The 23831-nt window shown below is 45.0% G+C and overlaps 1 protein-coding gene and 3 pseudogenes across 1 annotated transcript; 3 read left to right on the top strand and 1 right to left on the bottom strand.

The window, feature by feature from the left end:
• Positions 1-3490: 3490 nt before the first annotated feature.
• LOC146509997 (uncharacterized) lies at positions 3491-5719 on the top strand (annotated as a pseudogene).
• On the bottom strand, positions 5719-7949 carry LOC146509996 (olfactory receptor 1500-like). The gene has a single exon (XM_085175391.1). The coding sequence runs from the start codon at positions 7100-7102 to the stop codon at positions 6161-6163; it is 942 nt and encodes a 313-aa protein (XP_085031517.1). The 5' UTR covers positions 7103-7949; the 3' UTR covers positions 5719-6160.
• A 3034-nt stretch (positions 7950-10983) lies between these two features.
• On the top strand, positions 10984-12751 carry LOC146509995 (uncharacterized; annotated as a pseudogene).
• Positions 12752-15011: 2260 nt separating this feature from the next.
• Positions 15012-16422, top strand: LOC146509994 (uncharacterized; annotated as a pseudogene).
• Positions 16423-23831: the final 7409 nt, after the last annotated feature.

The raw sequence follows: 23831 nt of genomic DNA, 5'->3' as shown, positions 1-23831 counted from the left end.
CAGATGATTTGATGGTATTAGCGAGTGCACTGATGTACTGGCTAACTTTGAATGTTTGGGCCGAGCACTAGAACCTCAGTTTTACTTGAATTAAGATGGAGGAAATTAGAATACATCCAATTAGCAACACATGAGCGGTGCAGATGAGAACATACATTTATTAATATGAATTCATATTACTCATTTTACAGACCCAGCTAGTCTTAGAGTGTCCAACAAGATTTTGATGTAATGTAATAAAGGCGAATATTGTGTTTTCCTGACGATGGACCTGACCTCTGCCTTTCATTCTGTTGAACATTATATTTTGCTCAACTGGCTGAGACGTTCTACCTGAGTTTGCATAGCTTCCACCTACAGTACATACACATGCACTTAGTGGGGTTAGGTTAACTGGTGATTACAAATTGCCCATTGGTGTGAGTATGAATGTTTGTCTGTGTTTTTTTTCTTCTTTTTTTAAGTTTTAGCCTGTGGGAGACAGGTGTCATAACCACAAAACCTTCTGTAAATTAATAGCATTAATCCCACATGAGCCTCCCTCCATATGCAGTTACATGTTGTCATAAATGCTGCCAATGGAACTTGCGTATCACACACAAGTTTTCTTAAAAGCAATGAATGCAATACGTTAATGATTTGTGAGAGAATGTCATGGTCTGTGGGAGCAGCTTAGGGGCTTTTTGCATTTTGTCATCAGTATTGTTCCATGGCTTCTCTCCTGGGCGGAGCCACCTGGGCAGCACCTGAGCCCCAACCGCTGCCAATTACAGGAGGACTGTTTAAGCCAGCGCTGCCTGCTACTGATCGCCAGTTTGTTCAGTTACCTACTGCAGTAACTTAGGGATAAGCCCTAAGACTACGATTTTATATATTTGGTTATGCTGGTATTTTTAAACAGTGCACTAAAAGTTTTGTTTGACAATTTTCTCTCCTTCAAGCTGTCCTGCATGATTGGATCTGAAAGCGTTATGTAAAATTTTTGCTGGAAAATGATCGCAAACTGAGCTTCTCCACATTACAATGGGCTCTGGAGAAAGTCACTTATTTGGGACGCAACCAGATAGGGAGTCCCTGCCTAAAAGGATTCAGCGAGGTAATCCATTCTAAAATTGTTTTTTTTTGTTCTTTTTGAAATGTCATCATATTGTTGGCAGTAGAAACTTAATGCGACACGAGAGGTTCGGCTATCAGCAATAAACATGGGGACTGACTGGACTGATAAAAACTTGACTGACTTGACACCAATATGCAAGATTGCACCTCCACCCACAGAGCAAAAAGGGTGGATGTTTCTTTTTTTTACAGGAACAGGAGGATGTAAGCAACATCTTAGTTTTGCATGTCTTGTAGGCCATGCAGATCTTTTGGTTGCCAGTTTTTTCTGTGTCTATTTACAAGCAGTGTGTTAATATGACCTTGTATTGTTTACAATGCAAAGGTCACTGTGAGAAAGTGTGCATACAAGATGCACTGGGCTAACATCTACATCTACTTTTTCTACAGCAGAGGGTTAATCATATGATTTAATCACATGATTTGCAGCAGGAAACACCACTGGCCAATTTTCTAAACACAGGTCTACAGGCCTGGAGCAGAGCTACTCCATGAGAGAAGCCCTGGAATTTTTAAGAGATGCACAACTTTATTATGCATCTCTAATTGTTTTGAATTGACACATGGCAAGGACCATGTGGCAAAAGGGGTTTGCCAGGGTAGTTTTAATTTTTAATTACAGGTGCAGTGACCAAACTGATGGAAGGAGATCATTCATAAGATGCCGACTGAGACCTGGAGAGAAGGCTTCAAGAGCACCAGATGGGCGACCAGTCTTATCCCCAGAGATCAGAGCAAGAGCTATTGAAGAGGCACATGGGTTAGAGAGAGAGTACAGCTTGCTGCAGGAAGCTCGCTGCCGGAAGCCTGGTGGGTACGTCTGAAAGTGATCAAAAGAAAGTGGTCGGAGCCGAAGTGGACAGGACATCGCACGCTGTTCGACTGAAGGGCAAAGGCGAAGCCGGGTAGCACTGGAGCCAGTGTGCAGTAGCTGAGGAGCCAGGAAGGTCGGTGAAGGAACAAGGAGCAACTTGAGCACCAAAGGGGGAATCGAGCCCTGACTCAAACGAGTCAGAGAACACCCAGACCTCAACCACGGGGGCAAAATAATCCCGTGGTCGGTGAAAAGGTCTCAGGGTAGTCTACCCCTGAGACTGAAGAAAGAAGAGGAGGAAGAACGCAGAGACTCACCCCACGCTGGAAAAAGAAGACTGAGTGAATAGATATTGAAGGTTGTCTACTCCACACCACCCTATTCAAGCAGTTAAACTGATTTTATCTTAGGAAGTGGGAAAAGCATTCACACAAAGAGAGTGCATCTGGTTTAGGAAACCAGTTTTCCCCCAGGATGAAGGACATGTGTGATGTGATCTCTCATTGGAGAGATAAAAAGGGGGATTGTTGAGAATAGAAATAAATAAACTTAAGTTGTGCGCTATTTGAACACCTTGCCTGCATGCAGCACTAAAGGACTCTGTGAGAGACGTCTGTCTCGCCCTAGCAGCACCTGTCCCTCTCCTCCTCTTCAGTTCGCCTCAACATGCGCTCGTCATATTCTGTGATATGATTTACTCTGAGGTGTTTGACAAGGTTAGTGGTGTTGCCACAACCATACATGCCAACCCTCCCGATTTTTCCGGGAGAATCCTGAATTTCAGTGCCCCTCCCGAAAATCTCCCGGAGCCACTGTTCTCCCGAATTTCTCCCGATTTTCCACCCGGACAACAAAATTGAAAAACCATATCGCAGAATTCATAGCGCCAGCCAATTCCAGCTACTTAGATTTAAAATTACTCTTATTTCTCTTTCTGAATCGTGTTGAGAATAGATTCCGTAATATACATCAGAGTTAAAGAGAATATAGGTTGGTCGAAGATCAGTCACCAGCGAGGGAGGATAAGAAGGACAGACGCAACAACATTGTCATCCCCTATGTAGCCGGTGTATGAGAAAAACTCGGGAGAGTTTTCTCCAAGCATGACATTCTGGTGCATTTCAGACCCAGCAACACGCTCAGACAAAAACTGGTTCACCCGAAAGACAAAACTCCAAAACACAGACCTAACAATGTGGTGTATGCTGTACAGTGCAGCGAGGAATGCCCAGACCTCTACATTGGAGAGACCAAACAGCCACTTCACAAGTGCATGGCACAACACAGAAGAGCCACCTCCACAGGACAAGACTCAGCAGTCCATCTGCATCTGAAGGATAAAGGACACTCTTTCGAGGATGCCAATGTTCCCATTTTGGACAGAGAAGACAGATGGTTTGAAAGAGGCGTGAAAGAAGCCATCTATGTCCACTGTGAGCGACCATCTTTGAACAGAGGCGGTGGTTTACGACACCAACTGTCTGCCATCTGTCAGCACTTCCACCAAGGGGTTAGAGGTAGGCCGCCTGAACTTTTTTGCTGCCTCGCCCACAGCGGGTCCCGAGCAGCTATGAATTATATTATTATTGTATGTATATTTGGTGTTGCTGTCCTTCTCCCTGTTTGCACGTGTGTGTGTATATCTGTTTCTGCGGGAGCCTTCAGGCCTGGTGGGTGTGGCCCTGCTGGCGGACTGGCCACACCCGAAGCCACACACCTGCTGCTGATCAGGCCTCGTCGGGGGAGCTACTTAGGAGAGTCTTGGAGCTCCCACCGACGCGGGATCATTGCGTGAGACTCCACGTTAGTCACCCAGTTTAGGGTTAGTCGTTTAGTGCATGCCTGCTATTGTTAAGTGTCCTGACAGCTGCCGCTATTGTTTCCCGCAGGAGGAGCGTGGGAGGCTCAAAGGGCAGCGAGCACCGGGAGTGCAGACACGGAGCAGAGAGCACAAGGAGGACACGACACGGGAGTCTTGGGAAACACGGGGATTTATTGTTGTTTTGCACCATACACTGTAAATAAACGCACTGTTCGCACACAGAGCACCGCGCCTGGGTCCTCCTTCTCTACACCCCCACGGTCTGCCTGTCAAACCGTGACAGAACGATGACGGCCCCGACGTCTACCCGGAAACGATGTTCGCGCCGCCGCCGTTCCTCACCGCAGCCGACTTCCCGGACATCTCAAGAGCCGGCTGTGGTGAGTAATAAGGACACTTTTTCATTTCTCACCCCATCTGCTTCTTTGTTTTCAGTGGATGGTGACACCCTAGACGCTGCTGTTAGCCAGTTAGTGCAGCTAACGTCGTCTCAGTCAGAGGTCTCCATACCACTCGCGGCTTCACCATCTGCCGTGGCTGTACCACCATTCGCTCTTCTGCCTGCAACCACCCTTCTGCCATCTTTTTCACCACCTGCTACGACGCCGCCTGGACCTGCTCGGCCCGAGCCGGAGGAGCCCGCACCGCCAGCTGCGGAGCCCTGCGAGCCGGAGCAGGAGCTCGGAGAGCGGGAGGAGCCTGCGCCGCCAGCTGCGGAGCCCTGCGAGCCGGAGCAGGAGCTCGGAGAGCGGGAGGAGCCCGCGCCGCCAGCTGCGGAGCAGCTCGGCGAGCCGGAGCAGCTCGGCGAGCCGGAGCAGCTCAGCGAGCCGGTGGAGCCAGAGCTGGAGCCGGAGCAGCTCAGCAAGCCGGTGGAGCCAGAGCTGGAGCCGGAGCAGCTCAGCGAGCCGGTGGAGCCAGCACCGCTGCCGGAGGAGCTCAGCGAGCCGGTGGAGCTCAGCGAGCCGGTGGAGCCAGCGCCGCTGCCGGAGGAGCGGCCACTATCGAGAGAGGGGCTCAGCGGGCCGGAGGGACCCGCTCAGCCAGAGCCGGAGGTCGGCGTGCCGGAGGGACCTCCACGTCTAACGCGCCATCCACGTCCAGCGCCTCCACGTCAGCGACTAGCGCGTTACCCTGCTGCTCACTGTTGCTCACCGGAGCAGCATTGTTGCCGTCGGACCCGGGGCAAGCCACCGGAGGGGCAGCGCCGCCGCCACTGGACCCGGGGCAGGCCGCCGGAGGAGCAGCGCCGCCGCTGCCACTGGACCCGGGACAAGCCGCCAGAGGGGCAGCGCCGCCGCCACTGGACCCGGGGCAGGCCACCAGAACCGTTTCATCGTGGCTGCCGGACCCATGGCCGCCCGCCGGAGCTGCAGCACTTCCACCAAGGGGTTCGAGGTAGGCCGCCTGAACTTTTTTGCTGCCTCACCCACAGCGGGTCCCGCTTGTTTTGCCGTCCTCCGGGTCGGCACTACTTTAAAAGGACATGGGGGTCAGGGTGTCTGCACCCTTGCCCACTGTACTAGTGTATTTCTATTGTGGGGGTGTTTACTGTAGGGGGGAGGAGACCAGAGATTATAACTGTAACTGTTGTGTGGAGTTCTTTAGATTAGCCTTTAGCATAGGACTGCATAGGATGCAAACCCCCGCGATCTTTCGCTACTCGGGTTAAACATGATATATAAGTCACTTTGATAACTTAAAAATGTTATTGTTTGGCTTTTTCAGTGTTTTATTTGTTCATGAGTAAATCGGTTTGGCTGAGATTTAAGTTATTAGATTTAGGGTTGCGAGACATTTATACAGCCGTATTTTGCACATGACTGAAAGGTGGAAGAGGAAGTAGTTCCTTTGAATGTAGACAATCCGAATGTTATAGTTTCTTTCCACTGTGTTCCTGTTAATGATAAACTACAAATTTAATCTAAATTACTAAAACATTGATATTTTAATGTGAGAATCGATATATTTTTCATGTGACACGTGGTATTGTACGACTTTAAAAAAATTAATGATTATAATGGAAAGCAGCTTTTACAATTTCATTTTACTATGGTCATGCAAGAGAAATTACTCTGGTATTACTTCACTTATATTTTTATTGTTGAATATTCTTTTTCAATTATATTAACTTGTAATTTCAATTCTATGGTCATTTAGATTCTATAATAGTACCATAACAGTAGCACACGCAGATACTGAAACAACAAATTCAAAGAAAAATGAAGATTGCTGCTACTAAAACTGACTAAAGTTAAAATAATGTCTACATCTTACTCCTGAAAAATACAGAGGAGCAGAATCTCTTTGGTCACAGAAAGACTAAATCTTTTACATCAGATGGCAGAGGGCACTGCAGACATTCAACTCTAAATCCTTTCTTAATATTTTGTGGCAATTTTGGATGTAACTTAAGTTTTCAACAACTTCTTTAATGACTCTTTAATCTCCTGTGTCTGAAGAACATAGATAATCGGGTTTAACATGGGAGGCAATACAGTGCTAATAGAAAGGCTTATGATTCTAGCATTTGGATGTATTACATTCCCAAAGATATACACAAATGTAACAGGAAGGAAATAAATTGCCACCAATGAAAGGTGACCTGTGCAGGTTTTCAAAGCTTTCACTCTTTCCCTAAATGTAGAAATTTTTGACAAACCATAGCCAATACAGCAGTAACTTCCCACGATAAATGCCAATGGAAACCCAAGAATTATAACTGGACTCAAACCAGCAATTGCACGATTGGGGGTAACATCATTGCAGCCAAGCCGATAAATAGGACCATGATCACAATAGTAGCTCTGAATAACAACAGACTTACAAAAAGAAAGTCTTGTGAGAAGGCCAACTGCAATGAGTACAAGAGTTATGGCAAGAAGCCAGAAAAAAGTGATCAAAGATAAAATGAGCTTGTGGCTCACTCTCATTTGATAGTGCAAAGGGTACATGATAGCCATGACTCTGTCAAAGGACAATACAACCAGATTAAAAGCTTGCATTGAAATTAAAGTAAAGCAGAAAAACAGGAAAGTCAAGCAGTCATTGTAGGAAATATAATAATGGTTAAACAGAAAAATGTCAACAACCTTTGGAACCAAAGAAGAGCTACTTAACAGGTCTGTAAATGCAAGGTTAAAAACAGCAATATATTTAGGACTTCTCAACATGTGATCCAATGTTATTACAATCATCACTAATGTGTTTCCCACCACTGCAAGAATGTAAATAAAACACAGAAAGACAAAATAATATCTAATATTAGGTATGCCAATAAAACCACTTATTATAAAATATGCAGGTCGCACAAAGGTGATGTTGTTCTCAGCAGCTGAGTTAATCAATGCCATGTAAAGACCTTCTGTTAATCTTCTATAATTCTATGTTCTATCGTTTGTTTAGGCTCTATTTTGTGAAGGCTAGCTACAAATATAAGCAGAGCAACACTGTGCTCTGATACTTGTAGCAGTGCTCTTTTCCCTTGTGTCAGCTGTAAGCAGGCCAGTTTACTCCGCCTCCATTACAGACAATTAGACATGGAAGTAGTAATATTTTAGTTTTGTAAAACAATTTGTGAAAAATGATTGTCGCTACATTACCGTTCAGTTTGAGGCTTACATCAGAAAATTATGTTTATTGTTCTCACGTGGTATGGGACAGGATTATTTTAACAAACAAAGGACATTTTGCCTGATAATTATTTTTATCCTCTTGTAACTTTACTGTATAAAGAGCTAAAACCTCCAAAGTTTCATAAGTAGTTTATCGTTATGAGAAGTGTTTGTGAACTAAAAATCAAGAATGTGGGATGCTGTTTGCCCATGATTTCGAGAGCCCAGCGTGTGCTCCAGACGAAGGGGAAACAAATTCTGTCAGGGACGCCCACCCCAGCATGACACATAGCCAAAAGGTTTCATGGTTTGAAAAAAAAAAAACTATGAAAAACACTTTTTTTTACGTTTTGTATAGAAATTACACAAAATACAGTCAAAGGTTAAATGTGATAGAAATAGCTTACACTGACATACATTTTGGAAAAACATGAGTGTTGTGAAGCCGTGTTTGCATTTATTTGCAACGCTTTCCACTCTGGATGTCTATTTATGTTAAACTTTAAGTTTAAAATGGTCCATTCTAAAACCTGTTTTTTTTTTTTTTTCAGTTGTTGTATATAAACATTATTTTGTGCTGCTTTGCACTTCTTTTTCTTCAGAACCAAAAAGTTTTGAAATGCATATAATTGCATTTTAAATTACATTTGAATAATATTTTAAATACTTAGATTTAAAGTTCTGCTAAAAGTTCAAATAAAAAGATCAGTATTGCTGAACTGCAAAATATCTTGGGTGCAGTTATTGATTATGAATTAGACAATATCAGATTCATATCGATATCTGCAGATATCCAAATGTATCTTTCGGACATACAAAAGTGGTATCGTGCCATCTCTAGACCTCACCCCTAGTGTAAGTCGTGCCCTTCCCCTCCAGACCAGGGATGTGATTATTAAAGATTATGAAAGGCCTGACGGGGCAGCATGGTGGCTAGCACTGTTTCCGCACAGCAAGAAGGTCCTGAGTTCAATTCCACCATCAGGCTGTGGTCTTTCTGGAGTTTGCATGTTCTCCCTGTGTTTGCGTGGGTTCTCTCTGGTTTCCTCCCACAGTTCAAAGACATGCAGTCAGTGCCATGTGAATTTAGAACTACTCGTATGCTCAAACATAGTGGTTAGTAATGGGTCAAGCTGTGGTTAGCACAGATGACCAATAACAGAACACAACTCTGGTTCAGATTGACCATGATGTTCCTCCCAAGCACTCATGCAACCCACCCAGCAACTCCAATAAGACTGGGTACTCTGAACTGTTTTTAGTGTACAGACACAAATGTCATTGAGAAGCCATTCTGACCTCAAGGTGCAGGGAAGCAACCCTCTCATCAGCTGGAGAAAACCCCAAGATACTGGCATTACAGTGGTCCCTCGCTATAGAGACGTGACTTTCGTGCATTGCATTGTGGGTACGAGTGGCAGCAAAATCAAAACACTGCATCAAGCACTAGCATTTCCGGCACCGGTAATCATTAATTCTGTGGTTTTAATCCCTACTTGCATTTTATTTGCCCCAAAAACAGTTATGTACAAAACGACGGTGAACACGGCAGGTCCGTACAAAGACAGACTTGACGAAAAGGAAAAAAAAAAGTACGAGGGAAAAACAATCAAAGGAGTGAAAAGGTTAGACCCATACGAGCATACAGAGTGGAGTAAGGACGTTAGCGTGCTGCCCAACTGTCATCACGCACATATTTATTATTATATGGTCCTAAATAGGGATGGGTATCGTTTAGGTTTTATCCGATACCGGTGCCAAACCGGTACTTTTGAAACGGTGCCGGTGCTCAAACCGGTGCTTAAAGAATGGAAAACACAAAAGTGGTCCAAAAACCTCTCATGTTCAGCTGTTTTTTTTTGTAAAAAGATAACAATGTTAGCCTTTTCTGCAGCTATGGGGCATATATGGTATCACTCTTGGCTGGAAGCAGTGCTTAAACAATGGAAAAAAACACAAACTTTGTCCAAAAACCTCTCATGTTTAACTGTTTTCCACTTTTTCTTTGGTCATTTTAGCCTTTTTGGCCAGGGTGAAGGGAGTATCTGCCATCAAACAAGAAGACAGCTGCATGTAGCTATGATGGTGTTTGCTGTTCACCTTACATGCATTAATGTAATAACGTGGTTAGCCTACTCAACGTAAATTACACACGAACAACATTAAGCTACTCACGCAGAGAAGAACGGCTGCTGCTGCCATCATCATCCTCATCATTTCTGCTACACTGGCAGGGCTAGGGGCCAGGACTCTCCTCTTCGGGTTTTTGGGGGATGTTGCTAATTCCGGGTCCGATAACAGGCAACCCACAAGCAGTAGATGTGCTCGGTGTGAGGTCTCGCAGCAAGGTATCAAATACGGCGCATTTCTCGGCTTTAAAAAAAAAAACACTATGCGTCGCCAGGTGTTTCATCAGATTTGAGGTGTTACCTCCTTTGACAGTATCACAGTATCACCTTAAAGCACTTGTTGCAGCTGCTGAGTTTGCATCTTTTGCTGTGAAGTACAGCCAGACTTTTGACCGCTTCGCCTTGGACATTTTTAATTTGTAGCTCTGCTCTAAAAGAACGTACGTACCTGGACCCGCCTACTATTCTCGGAAACTTAAAATGATTGGCTAGAATCTAAAGTGTATCATTCCATACCAGTTGGTGGCGGTAATGCACCTTTCAGTTGTTTGCCAACCGCCAATACAAATGTAAGGAAGAAGAAAGTGTATCACAGCTCAGGAAAAAAAGCACCGAAATAAAGCACCGAAATGTGCGCTGCTTTTCGGTCTGGTTACTACCGTTTATGTCAGAACCGGTGCCATCATGGCACCGGATACCGGTACCCATCCCTAGTCCTAAGTGTGAACAAAGTGAACAAAGCAGCATAGCACAACGAATTCTATTCAAATCAATATAAGGCTTATTTGTAATCTACATCAACAATTATGTTATGATAAAGGTCGCCAGCCTGGGCCAACACACAGGGACAACCATTCGCACTCACATTCACCTGCACATTCACACCTAGTGGCAATTTGGATTATCCAATTAACCTATCCCCACAAGCTGCATGTCTTTGGACGGTGGGAGGAAGCCAGAATACCTGGAGGGAACCCACGCACACACGTGGAGAACATGCAAACTCCACACAGAAAGACCCCGGCCTGATGGTGGAATTGAACTCAGGACCTTCTTGCTGTGCGGCAACAGTGCTAACCACCGTGCCACCGTGCAGTATTTTATAATACTGGACTTATCTTTCTATGAAGATTTAAACTTTGAGAATGTTTAAACAAGAGAGAAGTGTGAAAATGTTCATGCCTGTCTGAGAAAACTGTATACATACATATCACCCAGTGTATACCATCCAATATCACCCAGCTTGAGGAGTCCAGATCCTCACTCAAACCTGGCAGCTCTACACTCACCTTCAAGACTGAGGACGTGGTGAGAGCCCTCAGGAGGACCAGGAAGAGGAGCTCATGGGACCTTGACAACATCAGCGGTCGAGTTCTGAGGCACTGTGCAGGGCAACTAGGAAGTGTGTTCCAGACTAGAGCTGCCACAAATGATTATTTTGATAGTCGACTAGTCAACGATTATTTTTGCAATTAGTCGACTAATCAGATCATGCATCCACTGGACCTACAATGTACAGCTTATTGCACCAGCATGCATCTGCTCTTATATAACTATCATTATCTTACAGCTTGAAGTGTTTAAGGTATGTTTTAACTAAAAATAAAGACAAGATGATAGTTTATAAAATTTTAATAGAAATTTGCAGATTGTTTTGGTGAAGTTTAATAAACTCAGCCGTCTGCTCCTTGCTATCTAAAATATAACAGGACACCGGAGTATATTTTCGAGCATCTCACACTTCTGATAATCAGTTGTCTGCTTGAAGTTTATTCAGCTGTGTAAAAACTATAACTTTAATCTCAGCCAAACCGATTTACTCAGGAACAAATAAAATAAAAATAAAATACTGAGAAAAGTCAAACAATAACATTTTAAAGTTATCTAAGCGACTTATATATCATGTTTAACCTGAGTAGCGAAAGACGGCGGGGGGTTTGAAAATGATTTCCCGGGAATCCGATGTTCTCACCGGCTCTAGTGAGCCTTGAACCCCGGCTAGCTATCGAGCTAGTGGGTAACAGACGTCTCCGAAAACGTTGGGGGGCTTTTAGAAATATGTGGTGTCTTGATAAACTGAGCAGATATTTGAGGTTTACACATCTACATTCTCGCCTGAAAATATGTTAAACGTTCATTTTGTGACCTAGAAATAATGATAAAAGAGTAATATTAAAACTAGCTGCCACTATTGTTGGAAACTGAGCAGGGCTGCGCTATGAATTCTGGGACACAGCTTCTTCTTCTTCTTCTTCTTCAGGGTTTAACGGCAGCTGGGATCCTTGTACATACAGTGCTGCCATCTTCTGGTTCAGTCTGTTATTACACACTTAAATCCTACTACTTATTTGTGTGTCTTTTGGGATCTTACAAAGCTTCAAATGACGCGTCGACTATTAAATCAGTCGTCGACGATTTTGATAGTCGACATAATTGTGACTAGTCGACTAATCGTGGCAGCCCTATTCCAGACCCTATTTCAACAATCAATTGACAGTCACACCGTCCACCAGCTGTGGAAACACTCCACAGTCATCCCCATCCCCAAAAGAAACAACCCAAAGTCTCTGATGGATCTTCATCCTGTGGCCCTCACCTCACAGGTGATGAAGGCCATGGAGAAGATCATAAAACAGCGCATCATAAGAGCAACTGACCCCCTGATGGACCCACTCCAGTTTGCTTACTGTGCACACAGAGGTGTTGATGATGCAAAAATCTTCATCTTGAACTCCATCCACAAACATCTGGAACTCCTTGACTCCTCCGCCAGATTTCTGTTTGCTGATTTCTGTTTGCTGATTTCTCATCAGCGTTCAACAGTCTGGAGCCTCATATCCTGGCCACTAAACTTTCCTCCCAATTTCATCTGGATGATCAGCTAACCCTGTGGATATTGGACTTTTTGACCAACAGGACTCAGAAAGTCAACAACTCTCTTTCCGATCAACAACGTCCACTGGCTCCCCCCAGGGCTGTGTGCTCTCCCCTCTGCTCTACGTCCTCTACACCGTTGACTGCAGATCCACACAGCCCAACTGTCACCCGGTGAAATATGCTGACAACACAGTTCTCCTGTCACTGCTGTCAGGCCCCTCACAACGCCACATGCCCGCTCTTCAGGAGTTTGGAGCTGTCACACCACTCTACAAACTTGAACTTGCTTCAGTCACCGCCACCAAGGGAAGTCAGTGGAAGTAGTTGAGGAGTACAAATACCTGGGAACCATCTTTGACAACCTCCTTAAATTCTTAAAAAACTAGGGATGGGTATCGTTTAGGTTTTATCCGATACCAGTACCCAACCGGTACTTTTGAAACGGTGCCGGTGCTTAAATGGTGCTTAAACCGGTGCTTAAAGAATGGAGAACACAAAATTTGTCCAAAAACCTCTCATGTTCAGCTGTTTTTTTTGTAAAAAGATAACAACGTCAGCCTTTTCTGCAGCTATAGGGCATATATGGTATCACTCTTGGCTAGAAGCAGTGTTTAATCAATGGAAAAAACACAAACTTTGTCCAAAAACCTCTCATGTTTAGCTGTTTTCCACTTTTTCTTTGGTCATTTTAGCTTTTTTGGCCAGGGTGAAGGGAGTATCTGCCATCAAACAAGAAGACAGCCGCATGTAGCTACGACGGTGTTTACTAGTTCACCTTACGTGCATTAATGTAATAACGTGGTTAGCCTACTCAACGTAAATTACACACGAACATTAAGCTACTCACGCAGAGAAGAACGGCTGCTGCTGCCATCATCATCCGCCATCATTTCTGCTACACTGGCAGGGCTAGGGGCCAGGACTCTCCTCTTCGGGTTTTTGGGGGATGTCGCTAACTCCAGGTCCGATAAAAGGCATCACACCCGCAGTAGATGTGCACGGTGTGAGGTCTCGCAGCAAGCTATCAAATACGGCGCATTTCTCGACTTTAAAAATAACTGCTATGCGTCGCCAGGTGTTTCATCAGATTCGAGGTGTTACCTCCTTTGCACAGTATCACCTTAAAGCACTTGTTGCAGGCTGCTGAGTTTGCATCTTTTGCTGTGAAGTACAGCCAGACTTTTGACCGCTTCGCCTTGGACATTTTTAATTTGTAGCTCTGCTCTAAAAGAACGTACGTACCTGGACCCGCCTACTATTCTCGGAAACTTAAAATGATTGGCTAGAATCTAAAGTGTATCATTCCATACCAGTTGGTGGCGGTAATGCACCTTTCAGTTGTTTGCCAACCGCCAATACAAATGTAAGGAAGAAGAAAGTGTATCACAGCTCAGGAAAAAAAGCACCGAAATAAAGCACCGAAATGTGCGCTGCTTTTCGGTCTGGTTACTACCGTTTATGTCAGAACCGGTGCCATCATGGCACCGGATACCGGTACCCATCCCTAGTCCTAAGTGTGAACAAAGTGAACAAAGCAGCATAGCACAACGAATTCTATTCAAATCAATATAAGGCTTATTTGTAATCTACATCAACAATTATGTTATGATAAAGGTCGCCAGCCTGGGCCAACACACAGGGACAACCATTCGCACTCACATTCACCTGCACATTCACACCTAGTGGCAATTTGGATTATCCAATTAACCTATCCCCACAAGCTGCATGTCTTTGGACGGTGGGAGGAAGCCAGAATACCTGGAGGGAACCCACGCACACACGTGGAGAACATGCAAACTCCACACAGAAAGACCCCGGCCTGATGGTGGAATTGAACTCAGGACCTTCTTGCTGTGCGGCAACAGTGCTAACCACCGTGCCACCGTGCAGTATTTTATAATACTGGACTTATCTTTCTATGAAGATTTAAACTTTGAGAATGTTTAAACAAGAGAGAAGTGTGAAAATGTTCATGCCTGTCTGAGAAAACTGTATACATACATATCACCCAGTGTATACCATCCAATATCACCCAGCTTGAGGAGTCCAGATCCTCACTCAAACCTGGCAGCTCTACACTCACCTTCAAGACTGAGGACGTGGTGAGAGCCCTCAGGAGGACCAGGAAGAGGAGCTCATGGGACCTTGACAACATCAGCAGTCGAGTTCTGAGGCACTGTGCAGGGCAACTAGGAAGTGTGTTCCAGACTAGAGCTGCCACAAATGATTATTTTGATAGTCGACTAGTCAACGATTATTTTTGCAATTAGTCGACTAATCAGATCATGCATCCACTGGACCTACAATGTACAGCTTATTGCACCAGCATGCATCTGCTCTTATATAACTATCATTATCTTACAGCTTGAAGTGTTTAAGGTATGTTTTAACTAAAAATAAAGACAAGATGATAGTTTATAAAATTTTAATAGAAATTTGCAGATTGTTTTGGTGAAGTTTAATAAACTCAGCCGTCTGCTCCTTGCTATCTAAAATATAACAGGACACCGGAGTATATTTTCGAGCATCTCACACTTCTGATAATCAGTTGTCTGCTTGAAGTTTATTCAGCTGTGTAAAAACTATAACTTTAATCTCAGCCAAACCGATTTACTCAGGAACAAATAAAATAAAAATAAAATACTGAGAAAAGTCAAACAATAACATTTTAAAGTTATCTAAGCGACTTATATATCATGTTTAACCTGAGTAGCGAAAGACGGCGGGGGGTTTGAAAATGATTTCCCGGGAATCCGATGTTCTCACCGGCTCTAGTGAGCCTTGAACCCCGGCTAGCTATCGAGCTAGTGGGTAACAGACGTCTCCGAAAACGTTGGGGGGCTTTTAGAAATATGTGGTGTCTTGATAAACTGAGCAGATATTTGAGGTTTACACATCTACATTCTCGCCTGAAAATATGTTAAACGTTCATTTTGTGACCTAGAAATAATGATAAAAGAGTAATATTAAAACTAGCTGCCACTATTGTTGGAAACTGAGCAGGGCTGCGCTATGAATTCTGGGACACAGCTTCTTCTTCTTCTTCTTCTTCAGGGTTTAACGGCAGCTGGGATCCTTGTACATACAGTGCTGCCATCTTCTGGTTCAGTCTGTTATTACACACTTAAATCCTACTACTTATTTGTGTGTCTTTTGGGATCTTACAAAGCTTCAAATGACGCGTCGACTATTAAATCAGTCGTCGACGATTTTGATAGTCGACATAATTGTGACTAGTCGACTAATCGTGGCAGCCCTATTCCAGACTCTATTTCAACAATCAATTGACAGTCACACCGTCCACCAGCTGTGGAAACACTCCACAGTCATCCCCATCCCCAAAAGAAACAACCCAAAGTCTCTGATGGATCTTCATCCTGTGGCCCTCACCTCACAGGTGATGAAGGCCATGGAGAAGATCATAAAACAGCGCATCATAAGAGCAACTGACCCCCTGATGGACCCACTCCAGTTTGCTTACTGTGCACACAGAGGTGTTGATGATGCAAAAATCTTCATCTTGAACTCCATCCACAAACATCTGGAACTCCTTGACTCCTCCGCCAGATTTCTGTTTGCTGATTTCTGTTTGCTGATTTCTCATCAGCGTTCAACAGTCTGGAGCCTCATATCCTGGCCACTAAACTTTCCTCCCAATTTCATCTGGATGATCAGCTAACCCTGTGGATATTGGACTTTTTGACCAACAGGACTCAGAAAGTCAACAACTCTCTTTCCGATCAACAACGTCCACTGGCTCCCCCCAGGGCTGTGTGCTCTCCCCTCTGCTCTACGTCCTCTACACCGTTGACTGCAGATCCACACAGCCCAACTGTCACCCGGTGAAATATGCTGACAACACAGTTCTCCTGTCACTGCTGTCAGGCCCCTCACAACGCCACATGCCCGCTCTTCAGGAGTTTGGAGCTGTCACACCACTCTACAAACTTGAACTTGCTTCAGTCACCGCCACCAAGGGAAGTCAGTGGAAGTAGTTGAGGAGTACAAATACCTGGGAACCATCTTTGACAACCTCCTTAAATTCTTAAAAAACTAGGGATGGGTATCGTTTAGGTTTTATCCGATACCAGTACCCAACCGGTACTTTTGAAACGGTGCCGGTGCTTAAATGGTGCTTAAACCGGTGCTTAAAGAATGGAGAACACAAAATTTGTCCAAAAACCTCTCATGTTCAGCTGTTTTTTTTTGTAAAAAGATAACAACGTCAGCCTTTTCTGCAGCTATAGGGCATATATGGTATCACTCTTGGCTGGAAGCAGTGTTTAATCAATGGAAAAAACACAAACTTTGTCCAAAAACCTCTCATGTTTAGCTGTTTTCCACTTTTTCTTTGGTCATTTTAGCTTTTTTGGCCAGGGTGAAGGGAGTATCTGCCATCAAACAAGAAGACAGCCGCATGTAGCTACGACGGTGTTTACTAGTTCACCTTACGTGCATTAATGTAATAACGTGGTTAGCCTACTCAACGTAAATTACACACGAACATTAAGCTACTCACGCAGAGAAGAACGGCTGCTGCTGCCATCATCATCCGCCATCATTTCTGCTACACTGGCAGGGCTAGGGGCCAGGACTCTCCTCTTCGGGTTTTTGGGGGATGTCGCTAACTCCAGGTCCGATAAAAGGCATCACACCCGCAGTAGATGTGCACGGTGTGAGGTCTCGCAGCAAGCTATCAAATACGGCGCATTTCTCGACTTTAAAAATAACTGCTATGCGTCGCCAGGTGTTTCATCAGATTCGAGGTGTTACCTCCTTTGCACAGTATCACCTTAAAGCACTTGTTGCAGGCTGCTGAGTTTGCATCTTTTGCTGTGAAGTACAGCCAGACTTTTGACCGCTTCGCCTTGGTCATTTTTAAATTGTAGCTCTGCTCTAAAAGAACGTACGTACCTGGACCCGCCTACTATCCTCGGAAACGTAAAATGATTGGCTAGAATCTAAAGTGTATCACAGCTCAGGAAAAAAAAAAAAAGCACCGAAATAAAGCACCAAAATGTGCGCTGCTTTTCGGTCTGGTTACTACCGTTTATGTCAGAACCGGTGCCATCATGGCACCGGATACCGGTACCCATCCCTATTGCTAACACAGAGGAGATTCTCAGGAGGTGCCACCAACAGCTATACCTCCTTAGGAAACTCAACTCCTTTGAAGTCAGCACACCCATCATGATGACTTTTTACTATGCCTTCCTGGAAAGTATCATGACCTTCTCCATCACCTGCTGGTTCCACTCCCTCAGCCTTCAGAACAGGAACAGACTGCAGCATCAGTGTGCTCTAAAATCATTGGCCTGCCTGTCAGAACTCTTGCACAAGACAGGCAGACAAAATCATCAACAACCTCTCTCACATTCTTCACCCTGCAGTCCTGCATTTCCTGCAGGACTGAGAGGAGGAGAGCCACCTTTGTCCCCAAAGCCACTCTGCTTTTTAACTCCAGCCGATAAGACCATGTCGCACACCAGAAACGTAAACTATTCTACACTCTTTTTATACTGCCGACACTTTATTCACTTTTAGTCACTTACAGTTATTTATTCACTTATTTAGTCACTTTAATTTTAAAACTGTGTAATATTTAAACTGTGTATATACTGTATATTCTGTGTATTTATTATATCATTCTTATTGCCTGTTCTTATCTTCAACGTCATCCTGCTCTGTTGTATCTTAATTGCCCCTTGGGGATAAATAAAGTCTCTCTGATTCTGATATATCAATCAATCGAGGCTTTAGTCGCGACGTGCAGGTTGCCCTGCAGTGAAATAGGACACCCCCCCCCCCGACCTTACACACACAACACAGACATCACATGGGGATACAGGTCAGAGATCGGTAGCGTTACAGAAAACAAACACTGAAATATACACTACAATGGGGAAGTACAAGAGAGAAAAAAGAGACCTCTACTCATGCTGGGCTCCTGGGAGGACAGCATGAGAACAGGAAACAAAAAAACTCCTCTGCACAAAAAAGCACATAAATGTCCCCAGCACAACATTATGGAACACGTGACAAGCCACAGGGTAGGGTGGGGGGTGAGGAGTAATCCGAAGCAAACACAGCAGCCATCCTGCCCAGCGCTACCATTCCAGCGCGGGCTCAGACCCGCCGTGTTCCCAGGAGGGAACAAGCATCGAAGGTGTTTGGAAAGGGAGGGGGGATGAGTGTGTGCGTGTCCAGAGTTCAGCTGAGACAGAGTCCTTCGCCCTGCTAGGCTAAGTAAACAGTCTTCCAGCCAACCAAGGTGGCCTTGCATGAAACGGGAAGGAACTGTCATGGTCCGGGTGTGTGCCAGGGTGTCTCCCTCCGAATCGGCATCTCCACCCCTGGGAGGGGCCTCAGTGTTCTGCTGATTGCTCACACCTGTGGGTAATTAAGCCGGGGACTCATAAGGCCAGCGCACTCAACCTCTCTTCGCCAGATTCTCAGCTAACCCTAGTTAGTGCAGGCCACCACTGTGATTTCGCACACGCTTTACAAACTACCTTGACTCATTGTGTGTTTCTCTCACAGCCACGCACCAAGTTGCCAGACACAAATCTCCGCCGAAGAGCTCCAATCCGGACGCTGGACCACCTGACAGTCCCACGAGCTGTTCACCCGACTCACCTGCCTGCCTCCCTGCCTCAACGCCAGGAATTTTGGATCACTCACCCGGACCACCCACCCCTCCACGCCACTACAGACCACCCGCGGCAAGTACGCAGTGTGAAGGAAACTTCAGAACGAACTGCTTGCCCATATTCCTCCTGAACCATACCTGAATGTCTGTACTCTATTTACAGTGACTCTGACCCTAACCCCGGACCCAGTTTGACTGCTGTTTCCACTGACCAACACCAGATTACTTACTTAGCCCAGGCTGCTTAAAACCCCTTTGGTTTAGTTGTGGCATTTTGCACTTGTTAAACGCACATTCCAGTTTCCTGTTTATGAACACTTACTAAGAAAATAAACATTTCTCTAAAACTACTTACGTGCTGTTCCTTTCTCTTTTGAGGTGGCCTCGGCCGTGACAGTAGAATCTGGCCAGAAGTTATGGACTCAGCGGACGCAGAACGGTCGGCCATTCAGAGGCAGGGCGCAATTCTAGGAAGCCATGAGCAGTCCAAACAGTTCCTGTTAGCCCAGCAGCAGACTCTCAGAGATGGTCAAGATAAGATACTGGAGACCCTCCAGGCCCTACAAGCTAGTATTCCCACTGCCACTAGTTCCACCCCGGGCACCGCAGGCCAAGCCTCCGAGACACAAGCTCCACCACCTCAATCTGTCACCGCGGCACCTCTGCTCGCATCAGCTTTTCGTGACGCCACTTCCCCAGAGCCCGAACCCTTTTCAGGGGATCCGGGGAGTTGCAGCGGGTTTTTGCTTCAGGTTGACCTTTTTTTCGGTCGTTCTCCACACACATTTGTTGTGGACTCTAATAGGATATCTTATCTGGTGGGGAAACTGCGCAATCGTGCGCTTAAGTGGGCGGAGGGGTATCTATCTAAGAATCCTTTGCCCTTGTGCCCTTTACCTGCCCTTGTGAAGTGTTTTTGGGAGAATTCAAGAAAATGTTTGTGCATCCCATTTCTGAGGGCAGTTCAGTTCAGAGGCTGCTGAATCTCCGTCAGGGCCGTCAAAATGTTGCCGATTTTCTGATTGATTTTCGCACCGCACCCGCCAAAACCGGCTGGCCAGACGAGACACTGCGTGGAGTATTTTTCCAAGCATTAAACGATGATATGAAAGATCAGCTTGCTTCCCGAGATGAGCCCAAAACATTTGAAGAACTGGCGTCCCTCTCCCTTCGCATTGACAACAGGTTATGAGACAGAGAGAGGGAAAGGAACTACAAATCCCAGCGCTGTCAACCGCACTCGCTTCCGGGTACGTTATCGTCACCACCTCCAACTGTCCAATCACATGAGTCTGTCGCCTCAACGTACGTCACAGACCCCGAGCTGGAGCCGATGCAGATTGGCCGGTCACAGTTAACGCCAGAAGAGAGGGAGCGGCGTCGCCGAGCTCATGCATGTTTTTACTGTGGCTCACTGGAACACCTAATCGCTGTATGCCCTAAGAAGGGAAGAGGCTTCGCCCGCCGGTAGAATCTGGGATACGGGTGGGCGGCTCACACTCTAATCAGAAACCCCGTTTCCAACTCCCTGTCTCCTTGGAGATACTCCAGATTATTCACCCATGCACAGCCTTATTAGACTCCGGTTCTGAACAGAATTTAATCAGTCTCGATCTCGCCAAACTGTTAGGCATCCTGCTCGTACGCCTTGAGCCGCCCATCCCAGTCAGAGCAATCAATAACCAGGTCTTCACTAAGGTTTCTTTCTGCACCAGTCCAGTGTCACTTTGCACTTCGGGTAATCACAGGGAGAAACTCACCTTTTTCGCCCTCAATTCGCCTGATACTCCACTCACCTTAGGTTATCCCTGGCTGAGCCTTCACAACCCGCACTTGGATTGGGAGGGGCAAAGGGTTATCAGCTGGAGCCCTTTTTGCCACTCCAATTGCCTGACCTCCGCCCGCTTTCCGGGCCTGGGGGAGGCTTCGGGGACTAGTGGATACGTCCCCGATCTCTCTGGGGTGCCACCAGAGTATCATGATCTGCAGGAAGTGTTCAGTAAGATGAAAAGCAAAGCAAAGCAAAGCGCAATCCCTACCGCCCCATTGTCCATATGACTGTGCGATTGATTTGCTCCCCGGGGTGCCCCTGCCCACGAGCCGGTTGTATAATATCTCTAAGCCAGAGGGTGCTGCGATGGAGGAGTACATTAAGGACTCACTAGCAGCTGGTATCATACGTCCATCATCATCCCCCGTAGCAGCTGGGTTTTTCTTTGTGGACAAAAAGGATGGGTCTCTCCGGCCGTGCATTGATTTCAGGGGCTTAAATGACATCACTATCAAAAACAAGTACCCCCTGCCACTCATTAGCTCCGCTTGTGAATCACTACAGGGCGCCACAGTGTTCACTAAGTTAGATCTCTGCGATGCTTATCACTTAGTGCGAATCTACGGTGGCCCTGAGAGGCCAAAAGCGCTGCAAAAAGAAAAACACTTGCAAAAACAAAAAGCGCTGCAAAAAGAAAAACACTTGCAAAAACAAAAAGCGCTGCAAAAAGAAAAACACTTGCAAAAACAAAAAGCGCTGCAAAAAGAAAAACACTTGCAAAAACAAAAAGCGCTGCAAAAAGAAAAACACTTGCAAAAACAAAAAGTGCTGCAAAAAGAAAAACACTTGCAAAAAGAAAAACACTTGCAAAAACAAAAAGCGCTGCAAAAAGAAAAACACTTGCAAAAACAAAAAGCGCTGCAAAAAGAAAAACACTTGCAAAAACAAAAAGCGCTGCAAAAAGAAAAACGCTTGCAAAAAGAAAAACACTTACAAAAACAAAAAGCGCTGCAAAAAGAAAAACACTTGCAAAAACAAAAAGCGCTGCAAAAAGAAAAGCGCTGCAAAAGCACACACAACACAACGGAAATAGGAAAAAACACAACGGAAATGTTTCTGGGGAGACAATAACCGGACGGACCAGTTGACCAAAACATGCTAACAAGTGCACTGGGACTGGGAGACACTTCAACGAAGTGGAAGCAGAGCGGCCAAAGAGTAAACTTCCAAAAGTAAGTTCTGAATATTATGTCACTTATTTATGTGCAAATGTTTAATAACGAGGAACATTAAAACATTACTGTTGGCCACATGCCGGCAAAGTTATGTGACATTAGCGATGTTTGTACTTTCAGCGTTTACTTTGTTTTAAAGTCTTTACTTTATACGCCGTTAGATAGTCGACCTTAATCTTACAGAGAATGTGATGATTTTGTGGATAATTAAAGTCAGTCATATATCCACAAACACAACAGGCTGAAAGTCAGTGATGCTGCTCGGTTTGCAGTCCTGAATATCACGGCACAAGCAGGATTCACTGCACTGTTAATGTTAGCTATGTTATATTGCTGCCTCTGTTCGGTGGTGTTGAGCCAAACGGACTTTAACGTGTGTTTGAACGAGCTGACGGTTCACTCATTGTAGCGACTTCCACAGTCGCTAGAGCCCGGGGATGGAGCCCGCCTATTTGCCTGACGCGCTGTCAACTTTAGCAATAATGCGAGAGGTGGAATTGTTTGCTTGTTTATTAAAGTGTTTACAGAGTAATGTCATCTCAAGATTTGGACTCTTACAACGTCACAGGCTCTAATGTAACAAGACGAAACATGTTGTGCAGCGGTCAACAAAAACTACGGCTACCCAGCCCTCCTCTCTGTCAAAATCAAAACCAGTGAATGACAGACTGACAACGCCCTCTTAATGTCGCCGCTAGCACCCACGTGACTCCCATTACACATCACCATAGCAACCAAACAAATGAAAACCCAGTGATCATCAAAAATTCAATACATTTAATTATGGTTCCTACACTCATTAAACTGAAAGAAAGATGCTTTAATCACAGCAGTCACACATGTGTCCACTGTACCAGCTGGGAACTCTTCTTGTTCAGCACTCGTAATAACACTAAATCCTCCTGTTTATAGCAGTGTGTACACCTGAGACTGTCACCTGTCTGTCTGTCCTGCACTCTGTCTCTGTTTCTTTCTCTCTGATTGTGGAATAAAAGTATGAACATGTATTTATAAGTTACACTTGTGTTTGAATCCTGCAGCTTATCACACATTTGATTTCCATGTGTGACGACTGCAAGTGTCCAGAGTGAGGACAGACTAGGGACCCACTGCTGCACATCATCTGTGAGGCTTTGCACCCCCAATGATCCACCAGGAGAAACTCAGCAGTGTGTGAGGAAGAGGAGGAGGAAGAGCCAGCAGCAGCTGACAGATGGAGAGAATAGACAGACTGTTCCCTGTTTGTGAAGGACTGCTAGGAAAGTTTAACATAACTAACTGTCTGTCCTGAATCAGTCTTATTAGGTAATGTTCAAATAATGTTATCATCCAGTGTTTTCAGTGTGGGAGAAAGTACTCAGGGCCTTCAAGTTACACACTATGAAAGGCAGCAACAAGTTTAATGTTCAGAAACCTAAAGTATGTATCAGCAGCTGAATGGAGCTAAAAATAATTGTTTGTTTCAGTTCTATGAAGCTTTGAGTATTTTGGATCAGTAGTACTGCTGTGTTTGTTGCATCATATCGCTGTAATTGTTTATATGCTTTATATATTCTGAGGTAAGTTGATCTATAGTGTTACATCATATTCTATAAGGATGTTATGTGTTTGTAGACTTTCTGCCCAGTTTGACCCATTTAGCAGAAGTCAGCCTTTTTAAGGCTCTGATATCTATTCTGTATGACTTAAAGCAGTTATGACATGGTCTGATTTTCTCACCCAATAAAGGAATATTCAATATATCAGTCTACTCTTCATTCTATCAGAAACAGTTATCACAGCTCGTACATTTGCTTCTTCCACACAT

Source organism: Neolamprologus multifasciatus, chromosome 10 (genome assembly GCF_963576455.1).
Source record: "Neolamprologus multifasciatus chromosome 10, fNeoMul1.2, whole genome shotgun sequence".
In the NCBI taxonomy this organism is placed as follows: domain Eukaryota; kingdom Metazoa; phylum Chordata; class Actinopteri; order Cichliformes; family Cichlidae; genus Neolamprologus; species Neolamprologus multifasciatus.
This window is presented reverse-complemented; position numbering and strand designations above follow the sequence as displayed.